Source organism: Esox lucius, chromosome 21 (assembly GCF_011004845.1).
Source record: "Esox lucius isolate fEsoLuc1 chromosome 21, fEsoLuc1.pri, whole genome shotgun sequence".
Taxonomy (NCBI): Eukaryota; Metazoa; Chordata; class Actinopteri; order Esociformes; family Esocidae; genus Esox; species Esox lucius.
The window spans coordinates 7,633,769-7,645,833 of NC_047589.1; the positions used below are offsets into that span (position 1 = coordinate 7,633,769).

Below are 12,065 nucleotides of genomic sequence, written 5' to 3' on the forward strand. Positions count from 1 at the left end.
TAGAATTGTCATTGTATTCTTACACCAACCAACATACAAAATGCCTGCTACTTCGGACATACACACAACAGAGCCTCTTAACAACGAAGAGACAAAGAAAGACGGTAGACCGCTCGGAACCACGTCATTCTGTCATTTCTGTGATGAACGCGGTTATCTTAATCAATGTGAATATATTCTGCAACACGGCCACAGAAAGGGAGACCGAACAGGAACGGGGGTCATTTCTGTTTTTGGATCACAAGCGAGATACAGTCTACGGGGTAAGTCATGTACAATAATCAAACATTTTGCCTGCTGACCCAGTCAATATACTGCATGGTCACACGTTTCTCGTAATTGTGGGAATTGCATGCATGAACATAGCTAGAAACACTTATTTTCTCCTGTGACTGAACGTTTGGCCGCATAGGCTAACCCCTAAAATATCCAAGAAGTGACCTATGTTCGTCCAGAACGCGAATTGCAGAAAATCATCAGCAGTCCTAACCGAACGAGTTTTAGCACGGTCGGTGACACGAAAGGGTTTTCCACACGCTTCGGCGGGACGGTAAATTCAGTGTGGACAAAATAATGCCATGGTACATACTGTATCTCCTGAAGAGTACAGGAAATACACATGAACAAAGCAATTCCTTCAGCTTGGCGTGGGACCTTTGCTCAAATTATCTGCAGCAATTTGTCATTGTTTATAATTACAGATCAGTTTCCATTGCTGACGACAAAAAGGGTTTTCTGGAAAGGAATTCTCGAGGAACTTCTGTGGTTTATCAAAGTGAGAATAACGACATACACACACAATTGTTACAATGCATCGAAGATTCTGTCTACACACACGTAAATCCCATTTCCACTAGATGGCGTTCCATACCCACACATTGGGCAGAGAAGTTGACAGGTCTTGATTTCGTATATGTTGACTGTAGGGCTCAACAAACGCAAAGGAGCTCTCTGAGAAAGGTGTAAAGATTTGGGATGCAAATGGGTCACGAGATTTCCTGGACAAGATGGGCTTCACAGATCGGGAGGAAGGGGACCTGGGGCCTGTATATGGTTTCCAGTGGCGGCACTTCGGTGCTGAGTACAGCAATATGCACACAGGTACGTCATTCACTGATATGGGGTTCAGCAGGGTACATTTATCTGATCAGATACATTTTTCGGGACATTTCATGCTTTCTAAATATGACAATGGGGAAAGTTGGTCATGGACCGTTTTGCTGAAAGTTGGTCATGGACTGGATTTGGACCCATGCTGGAACCACTGGTCCACCCTTGTCGACAAGCATATCATTTATTACTCCTCTCATTTAGTACTCCTTTTAATTCCAATGATTGATACTTTCAATTCAGATTACACTGGAAAGGGTGTGGATCAACTACAGAATGTTATTGACACAATCAAGACCAACCCAGAAGACAGGAGAATCATTATGTGTGCTTGGAACCCCAAAGGTATTTGTGTTCCAGCTCAGGGTTTTTGTGTAATCTTAAGGGGGGAGTCTTTTTATTTTTTATTGCTCACACAACCTGCTTCTGTATTTCTAGACCTGCCACATATGGCTCTGCCACCGTGCCATGCCTTGTGCCAGTTCTACGTCATCGACGGGGAGCTGTCATGCCAACTGTACCAACGCTCCGGGGACATGGGCCTGGGTGTGCCCTTCAACATCGCAAGCTACGCCCTCCTCACCTACATGATCGCCCATATTACAGGACTCAAGGTGGGCCGGATTCACATTCAAATGCCTTAGACTTGAAAGATGCCTCAAACAGTGTAGTTAAATTAGGTATTCACTTGTTGCTTTTCTTCCTCCAGCCTGGCGACTTTGTGCATACTCTAGGAGACGCTCACATCTACATCAACCACGTTGAACCTCTTAAAGTGCAGGTATGCTCTTGACTGACAAAAAAACTTGGACTTTAAGCAGGTTTCTATCCACCTGTTTCATAGTGATGGTAACTTATGGACCAGGCCATGAGACTTCTAGTGAAACTATTGAAAAAGGGGATGGAACTGAATGTGAATGATGCCCCACGACGCGTTAATCCAAAGAAAAGCCTTGCCTGGGTGGAGCTCCAACCTGAAGGTGCTGGTGTTATAGTATAAATTCCTCCACTCTAAACGACGAACCGGTTGTCCCCCGAGCACACTGATGGTCACTCACAATGTTTCATTATGATCGTCACAGTTGTTTCCCAAGCTCCGCTAACTGGCCAGCCGTTTTCCAGCGGCTCAGATCATGACATAGCTAGCTACACACGTTATGCCCCACATTGTTGCGAAAAAATGTCATCCCTCTCCCACATAGCCATGCCCAGTCTCCTGACATCCCTTAGGGCATTTTAGTAAACTTTGCTTTAAAAAAAATAGACACATTTCACCATTAAAAACCGTGGTATGGACCTCATCGACTGCCGTTCCAATGTAATGTAACTTTTACCATTTCCTATATGTTGACATACAAAATTATATTTTCTTCTGTGTTTAAGGAGTGGCGTTGTAATGGCCTCTCCCAAAACAGAATGCAATTCAATTTCAGCTTTCTTCTATTTGATGCTGTTGACTAGAATAAGGAACAAAGAACTCATGTTGTTTTTTTTTTTGTTCCGTTTAGAAAAGTCACAAACAAACCACTCCTTCCACAGAATTCCACAGAACATTCCATAAAATATCTTAACGATCAGCGCCCTTGCAGAATTTGAACTGTTTTTAAAATACAAACAATGTCTGACCTCCGGAGTGTGATAATAGTTGAAGGTATTGCCTTGCCTAGCAGATGAGTGAAACATTACACAATGAAACAGAAAATGCTTTTATGTGCACATATTGGAAGAATAACAATCCATTAATTATTGGGAGGTACGTGATAGAATGGTGTTGCTTACAGCATGAAAATCTGTCAACAATTGGGTACAGTGATAGGTGTGTAAGGATCATTACCCAATGTCACCATTGTTTTTGCCAATGAAAATGTGAACTATTTTGTACAAGTAGAAAATAGAGACCTACACTTTCAGTTTACAGGTGACTCACTTTTTATCTTTCTATAACCTTTGGACTCTGCTTTCCCCCGCCCACACATTGTGTTCCTTCCCTTGCAGCTCCAGAGAGAGATCCGTCCCTTCCCCAAGCTGAAGATCCTGAGGACTGTGGAGAAAATAGATGACTTCCGTGCGGAGGACTTTGAGATCGTTGACTACAATCCTCACCCCACCATCAAAATGCAGATGGCAGTTTAAATTTCCATAAATTAAGAGTGGAGGTTGACATTTTATTTTAATATTCAGGTTACGTTGGTTATTCCTTATTCAACTGTGCATTTTGTAGTATAAGTAATTTGGAGAAAGTCAATGCTCTCTTTAGACAGGTTGGCAGGCACATTTACACAACGATACCAGAGTATCAACATGGGATGTAATAAAATAGCTTAAACTGAACTTTCAATTCAGGAGTCAGAAACTTCATTCAACCTTAACGTGTTTCTTCGTTTAACCTTTAAAGGTGTTCATCAGATTGCTGTGGCCGTGCTTGCCTCCTGGCAGGGATGCAACATGCTTTACATTATGGCAGTTGGAAGGATGTGAATCTGATGGTGCATTGTGTACTTTGTCTTGGCAGTAAAGAGTTTTCTTTTCCCTAGACCAACTGTCTATCCAAAGTACTGACTGATTTGGTAATTTGGAGTATTGGAAGATGAATTGTTTCAGGAGGGTGTTCCACTTTAATATTTAATAATTGGCACACACACTTTAGTTAACCCTTTATTGCTATAGATTATAGAAACACTAGTTCAATTCCTTAGAAAAATACAAAAGTAACATTTTCATTTTGTGCAATGATCTCTTGAAATGCACAGATCAACAGGAAGATATGACAATTAGGCCCAGTCCATTGTGAAAAATTAAATGCCCTGGCTTCTCCCAACAAAAATGATTAGAACCACAGTTTTTAATAACCTTGTTGTGTGACATTGAAGGACTTAAATTGATGAATCCATTGTCATTAAATGGCAAGTGAGTGCCATTCCCTAATGGGCTAAATCTCCACAAGCTGAAATGATTCTGTTGTGCAGATAAGATGGTCTTGATATCTTCAGTCCTTCAGGCTCTGCTTTTTAAACTGCTTCCACACTTCCCCCTGAGGGTACTGGTATCTCTGCACCGATGACTCCAACATCTCACAGGAGTAGCCGGGATCCTGGTACGACAAAAATATCTAGAACATGCATCGCACGTCATCAAACCAAAACCCATCATTATTAAAACGTACCTTGGGAGGCATGTAGTGGGCATTCTTAATCACCACCGGACTTATAAAGTGCTCGTGGAGATGGTCAACGAATTCACACATCCTGAGAATGAGACCAGAATTTCAGCTAGAGAGCACTGGTCAAAGAGAAGAAATCCACAGAGTGACATAGAAATGAAGTAATTTTGGGTATTATAGTTATGTAGCGACCTTGGTAGGGCTACTCGCCCCTTCAAATGGGATATCCCTATTTGGAGCAGTGGGTAGTGTGGGTAGCCGAAGGTCGCGGGTTCGAGACACTGCCCTGCCAGACGCTACAGTTATATAGTACATTGATCAGCCATAACATGACCACCTGCCAAATATAAGCCCTGTCGTGTCAAGGCATGGACTCCACTAGACCTCTGAAGGTATGCTGTGGTATCTGGCACCAAGACGTTAGCAGCAGATCCTTTAAATCCTGTAAGTTGTGAGGTGGGTCCTCCATGGATCAAACCTGTTTGTCCAGCACATCCCAGATGATGCTCGATTGGATTGAGATCTGGGGAATTTGGAGTTCAAGTCAACACCTCGTTTTCCTCAAACCATTTCTGAACCATTTTTGCTTTGTGGCAGGGCGCACTATTCTGCTGAAAGAGGCCAATGCCATCAGGAAATACCACGCACATGGTCTATAACAATGCTTAGGTAGGTGGTACGTGTCGAAGTAACATCCACATGAATGACAGGACCCAAGATTTCCCAGAAGAACATTGCCCAAACATCACACTGCCTCCACCGGCTTGTATTTTTCCCATAGTGCATCCTGGTACCATGTATTCTAAAAGTAAGTGACCTGGCCATCCACGTGATGTAAAAGAAAACGTGATTCATCAGACCAGGCCACCTTCTTCCATTGCTCCATGGTCCAGTTGTGATGCTCACATGCCCATTGTAGGCCCTTTCAGCAGTGGACAGGGGTCAGCATGGGCACCCTGACTGGTCTTCGGCTACGCAGCACCATATGCAACAAACTGCGATGCACAGTTTTTCCTTTTCCTTCCTTGGACCACTTTCGATAGATACTGACCCCTGCTGACTGGGAACACCCCACAAGGGCTGTAGTTTTGGTGATGCTCTGACCCAGTCATTTAAGCCATCACAGTTTGGCCCTTTTCAAAGTCGCTTTGATCCTTACTCTTTCCCATTTCCTGCTTCTAACATCAACTTTGAGGACAGAATGTTCACTTGCTGCCTAATATATCCCACCCACTGAAAGGTGCCATGATAATGACATTATCAGTGTTATTCAATTCACCTGTCAGTGGTCATAATGTTAAAGCTGATCGGTGTATATTTATTAAATGTTTCAAACACTATACAAATGTTTTAGTTTTTTTATAGTGGACTGGGTCCATTTCTACTCACCGATCATCGAGACTGGCAGACACAGATATGTAGTCAAAGAGGATCAGGTGCTGAACCAGTTCACACAGTCCAACACCCCCAGCATGAGGACACACAGGCACTACGGAAAGAGATTAAAACAAACACACTATGGCATGGGCTCGTAACCATTAGGCGTCTGTGGACCCTTGGTAAGTAGAAAGTACATTTCAAAACGGACCCCTAAGTAAGCACCTTTACCAGGGTTGGGGCCAGTTCCAGTTAAAAGGAGTCAATTCAGAAGAGAAAATAGAAATATGAAAATAATGTAGTTTTCAAATTAAGTTAATTAAGAATGAGTCTCCTTTTAAATTATGGGATCGGAATTGCAACACACTTTCCAAATTCAACACCAGCCCACCGCCCGGGCAAATGTACCCTTGAACTTGTGGGCCATTAGCAGTACAGCTAGGTTCTCATTGACGCTGCCCATCCTACAGCTGTCAATCTGGATGAACTGCAGCGCTTCCGCCTGGAGGAACTGTTTGAACATCACTCTGTTGTGACACTGGAGGGCCCACAAGAACAACATGCATAACATCAGTAATAACCGACTTGACAAACATTGGTGGAAAAACTTGAGGAGGGAGTCAGCTCTAACCTGTTCTCCTGAGGCTACTCCAATGCCAAGCGGAGCCAAGGCCTGCAAAAGGCAGAACAGAGATTTGAAATTAAGCGGAAAAGTGCAGTTAACCTGGTAGATGTGATGAAAAGCTCTTTGCCAACTGGCCTGTGACCCATTGCATCCCAACTGCCTTACAAAAACCATTGGAGGAAAGGGTGTGAAGAGAAGTGGGCATCAGACATCCAACAGATTTATAGAAGAGTTGTAACGAAAAAGTATTTGAACCCTTGCACTTATACAATTGTCTCTAAAATTAAATTGAATATTTTTTATCGTACAAATTTTATTTTACTTTTAACATTACAGTATCATTGTTTTTGATCCAGAACTCTTGAGAAAATTCAGTGTCCAAGGCTGTCATCAAGACAAAGGGTGGCTACTTTGAAGCATCTAAAATACGAAATGCATTTTCATCTGTTAAGCACATTTTTGGTTGCACATGATTCTGTGTGTTATTCCATTGTTTTGAGGTCTTCACCATCATTCTACAATGTGGAAAATAGTAAAACTAAAGTAATATCCTTGCATATGTATCCTGGTACTGTAACATTTCAAATAAGAAAATGAATAGAAATAGCATTGAAAGAATTGACACCCTAGACTTAATATTTGGTAGCACAGCCATTGGCCAAAATAACTGCAATCAAACGCTTTCTATAGCCATGGATGAGCCTCCCATCTGCTGTTTTCAGATCTGTCCATGTTTTCAATACGATTCAGATCTGCACTCATTGCCGGCCACTTTAGAACACTCCAGCATTGTCTTGAACCATCCCTTGGTGCTTGGGGAAAAGTATGGTGTCGTTGTCCTGCTGGACATATGACCTTTGACAGAGACTCAGCTTTCTGACACTGGTTTTGACATTGGTTCCAAAACAACCTGATATTCTCCTTATTTCATGCTATGCACACGTTCATGGCAACCAGTACCAGGGAAAGCAACTCAACCCCAAAACATGAGTGAACCTCCTCCATGTCTGACTGTGGGGAAGATGTTTTCTTTGATAGCTTAAATTTTGTTTTCTGTAAACATTAAGACTGTGTGATAACCGAAAAAAACAAAAATGTGGTCTCATTTGTCTCTAGGACATTGTGGCATGTTCAAGTGTGGGGAATTGCTTCCTGGGTGTCCTACCATACAACCCTGTTTCATGAAGCTGGAAACAGATGGTGAGTACCCTGTCGTACCTTGTGTGCACATCCTATAAATGAGACAAAATTGATAGATCACTTCAATTTCCCTGGGTTTATTGGGGTCCTCAAAAATATGTGGAAGGATTTCAGCTGCATAACTTTGATATTAAAAAGCTGTGCAATATAATATAGCAATGCGTTGTTCACCAACCTTCAGTGTAGACCATGAAGTTAAAATGCAGGCAGAGAAGTTAATAATAAATAATAATTCCAACATTATAAATGTTCCATAGCAGGGAAGATTGGTTATAGGCCAAAGCCCAATAGGTTATAACAAAATACGCTCAGTGCTTGAATTCTTGATGTCAGTTGTTGATGTTTGTAAATTTATATTTAAAACCTGAGATACCTGATGCCACTAGTTATCAAGCCATCGATACATTTTGCTATTCATGAAGCTGCGTGCAATTTATTCATAGCGTATGTAAGTGTTGACATTGCTGAATAACTTCTCTTTTCTGTATTTGTTGACAGTAAGAATAACTGCCATGCACAGGGAAAGGCTGACAGTTCTCACATTTCTGGCTTCGATCTAGCCCCATTCTTGTTTCTGAGTCGAGGACAAAGGACAAGCAAACCTGAAAGACAAACTGAGCAAGAGCCCATGCCTCAGATCCTTCTCTTTGGCAACATCACCTTGGAGATGGCAGCATGTCCCAGGATATCATCGGGGCAAGTGGGCTCTTCAATCCACAGGGGTTTGTACTCAGCCAGTTTGGTCACCCAGGTTATGGCCTCACCTACATCCCACCTTTGGTTGGCATCAATCATCTAAAAAAAAGAGAAGATTGGCTGAAGGAAGAATTGGTCCAATCAAATGCATTGAGGTATACCATGCCCAATGGTATGACAAATATAGATTTACCAGTGTGTTGTTGGGCCCAATCATCTGCCGGATGAGACTGCACCGACGAATGTCATCCTCTAGGTCAGCCCCCACCTTCACTTTGAACTTGGTCCATCCTTCACTGAGCGCGTCAGTGCACAGCTACGATAACAGCGCAAGTTGGCAAGATAAACAGCAAGATGAATACCCTTCCTGTCTGGCCTAGATATCACCACAGAGCCAGGCACGCATATGTGTGGCAGTGTACCTGTTTGAGCAGCTGGTCAGAGTATCCTAGCCAGGCGCAAGACGTGGTGTAAGCAGGATAACCCTCCTTCAGCATCTGGTCCACTGAGAGGTCAAACATTCACACCCCCACACATTCCCAAAGTGTTTCAATAGAGGAGAAAATATTGCAATATTGATTGAGCCCACTGTGTAAAACGCAGGCAATTTTGTCCACTTAACTCCACTTATTACCTCTCTGCTGTTTACCCGCCTCAGCTTTCTCAAGTATTTCTGTGAGAGAAAGGAAAATGTCAGAATTCCTTGTGGTTTTTGTTGGCAGCCCGTAAAACCTGTCTGAAAAAAAACCTGTCCGTAGAAAGTTTCAAGCCGTAGTCTAGACATAGGTGCTCAGGTTAAGTGTGTTCATCACCGAACTGATCCCTTTCTCAGTTTGACAGGTGTGGAACTTAATTTCATGGAGGTATGCAAAAGTTGTCATATTTTGCGTAGCGTGTCCTCTAAGACTTACCAAGAGCTTCCTGTTCTGTAAGGGCGTCTGTAATATATCTGAAGTCAATACACGAGATTAGCTTTCTTGGTTCCTGAGGCAAAAAAAACAACCATGTAGAGGCATGTAGTTATCAAACATACCAAGAGCCATACAAATTCAGTTTATTAAAAAAAGTTTCACCATAGTTAAGTTCAATCTTTCATTCTGATCAAACTAAACGGTACACTTCCAAAGAATGTCAGAATGCTTGCCAGATCAATTTCTTACCATGTCCACAAGCAGCTTCCACAGTGGCTGTGGAAAGAAAGAAAACAAAAGACAGAGGCTGTCATTTTAGCAGTACAAAAAGTTCTTTGCTCGATTGCCAGGCACGTCTTTTTCTAGAACATCCACATGCAATCAGTCAATGAACACAACCCAAGTGGCATGTATCCTATTGTCTACACGGGACTAGATTAAAAGCAGATATTATGCCAGCCAGATATTCAAAGCATACTCACTTGGCTTCTATTTTGCAACGCCAGTATAATTATTGGGACGCAACCAATGCCTCACCTTGCCCTCCATTCGTGCCCAGAGATCCCATACTGAATTCAGGACAGCAGCCGTGGCTAACTGAATAACTCCTTTTTCAGGTCCAATCTAACACAGGATGGGGAAAGAACTGCTTACACACAATTCAGAGAAGTCGTTTTTGATTTCTGAAGACTGTGGTGGAGTTGCCTTGTGTTCTCACCCATCGCATCTGCCCGTCGCTGGAAAGGAGGCGGTAAAATCCACGGAAGTCACTCACAATCTCCTCTAAAGATTTCCCCACAACTAGGGCTGAAAGAGCTTCTACAGCACAAACCACTGCACACAATTGGAAGGGACAAAGGGTACTCGTTGGTAGACAGTTTTAACAAGTGGAGAGGTACACCTGTGTTAAAACAGCATGTAAAGCACAGGTGTCAAACCGGTTCCGTGGTGGGCCAAATGTCTGCAGGTTTTTTTGCTCTCACCTTCATTCGATTGATTAATTAGGTCAGCAGTTAGGATCTCCGCTCACCTGGTTGTTAGGCCTCAATAGGGCATCAAAATTTAAAGGAAAAAACAAAAACCAGCATACCCTAGACCCTCAGTGGATCAGTTTGACACCTGTGATCTAAAGCATAATCATAGAGACCTGGAAAATAATCAGTTTGGCTTGCAACAGTTATGGTGCCTATGTTAAAGCCCGTCTTTACATTTCTTTTTAAAAGTATTCCCATAACATGACACTGTGGACAACATTTGTAGATAAGCAACACAAAGTTGACAAAATAAATAATACTAAATAATTAACATTAACTGCATCCGTTTCACAGACGCTTTTCTCCTGACTGAATTAAAGAAACAATTAAGAGTTTAGTTCAATAGTACAACACAATTCACAAGTAGTCAAAATCCACTTAAGTGAGCTTTGTCAATGATGAGTCTTACCAATTTCTGTGCCTCTGCCCACAGTAAAAGTCAATCCATATCCTCGCATTCCTTGATCGGTTTCAATGACAACATAGGCAACAGAATAATCGGGGTCAGTGTGCTGAAAAAAACAAAAAGGATAAACTGTTTGTATTGTGCAATATCTAAGTATAGCCTAGGTGGTTATTATGTTTTCCCTTAGGTGTGCTACAGGTAGCGAGGAGAAAAAAATAAACATTAAACTCTGAAGTCATTTACGATGGATACCAATTAGTAAAACACCAATTAGTGGAATTTATCAGTTAGGAAATGTGACATTAACATTAAAATACAATACCTAATAGACAACAGTATTATTTATCAAACATCGTTCTTTAAACTGGACGTACCATTGCGTCTGAACCATGTAGCTCCAAAGACGTTGGAAATCTGATATCGCGTACCGTCAACTTAATTATTTTCTGAGTCATTTTGCTCCAATGTTTACAGCAGACAGGGATTCGTGCTATTTAGTTTACTTATTTTATTCTTCCGCTTTACAAAGATCCAGCTTGCAGCTACAGGTCACTAATATTCTGCCAAAATCAAAAATGATGACGTCGCAGTCTTATGGTAATTACAAAACCTTCAAAATAAAAGCACACATGTGTATAATTCATTCTTGCTGAACTGTAACCAAAGGCAGAGTATTTCTTCAATGTTCCAGTTCACATAGTCAACATTTCTGGCACTATACATATGCCACTTTTGCTTTGTTATGTATTGCAGGTGGACTCAACTCTTACCCTACTATGTCCAGAGCATGCTGGTTTTCTGTTCTACATCATCATTAATTGCACCTACCTGGTGTCCCAGATAGGTCCCCGATTAGAGGGTTGCAATGGAAAAAACGGAGTGGAACTAGCTCCAGTTGAGTTTGAGGGGTGTATTGCATTGAATTGTGCATCTATACTCTGTATTTTGCCCCATTAATTTACACTTTATATGGATTCTACAATTCCTAGTTTGAGTAATTCTCAAATGCCATGTTTCACGTCACATAGTTGTTTTATATGAAAATACTGTTAACAATTCGGTCTGTATATTGTATGTTTAATGTTTCGATATGGTTCTTCAAAACATATTAATGTGTGTATTAGATTAGATTCAACTTTATTGTAATCGAACAGTACAGAACAACGAAATGCGGTTAGCATCTAACCAGAAGTGCACAAAGCGGAGGGCAGAAGATTTACAAATATTTACACGTTTTAAGTACATTTACAGTTGTGCTCAAACTACAATTAATTGTCTTTTGAATAAATTAAAAACGTTGCTATGTATTTCAATTGTCTTTTATTTTTTATAAAATTCCTGCTGCTAGCTGATATCCTGCTGCTAGCAAAACGGAAATCTACAGGGTCTACATACATGGATGACGTTATAATGCACGAGACAACTTCTGCAATCGTCACCTGACTTGACAAACTGACAAAGAGCCCCTCCCACTGCGATTAAAATTTGAACTACATTGGCTGATATGGCTCTTCACCGCTCTTCACGCAGGGATAACGTGATTGAC

At 41.6% G+C, this 12,065-nt stretch overlaps 2 protein-coding genes across 2 annotated transcripts; one reads left to right on the plus strand and one right to left on the minus strand.

Moving 5' to 3' along the window:
* Nucleotide 1: 1 nt before the first annotated feature.
* tyms (thymidylate synthetase) lies at nucleotides 2-3,446 on the plus strand. The gene is given in 7 exon segments (NM_001304137.1): nucleotides 2-263; nucleotides 702-775; nucleotides 927-1,101; nucleotides 1,354-1,455; nucleotides 1,549-1,724; nucleotides 1,820-1,891; nucleotides 3,106-3,446. Coding segments are annotated over 7 exon segments (960 nt in total). The 5' UTR covers nucleotides 2-40; the 3' UTR covers nucleotides 3,244-3,446.
* A 306-nt stretch (nucleotides 3,447-3,752) lies between these two features.
* Nucleotides 3,753-11,110, minus strand: enosf1 (enolase superfamily member 1). The gene is made up of 15 exons (XM_010885454.5): nucleotides 10,894-11,110; nucleotides 10,523-10,625; nucleotides 9,798-9,913; nucleotides 9,617-9,703; nucleotides 9,329-9,355; nucleotides 9,080-9,152; nucleotides 8,803-8,841; nucleotides 8,591-8,673; nucleotides 8,362-8,484; nucleotides 8,133-8,267; nucleotides 6,279-6,320; nucleotides 6,056-6,185; nucleotides 5,660-5,759; nucleotides 4,274-4,355; nucleotides 3,753-4,201 (listed from the first exon to the last, which is right to left on the minus strand). Exons 1-15 carry the CDS (start codon nucleotides 10,972-10,974, stop codon nucleotides 4,097-4,099), a joined length of 1,326 nt encoding a protein of 441 aa, XP_010883756.2. The 5' UTR covers nucleotides 10,975-11,110; the 3' UTR covers nucleotides 3,753-4,096.
* Between the last annotated feature and the right edge of the window lie 955 nt (nucleotides 11,111-12,065).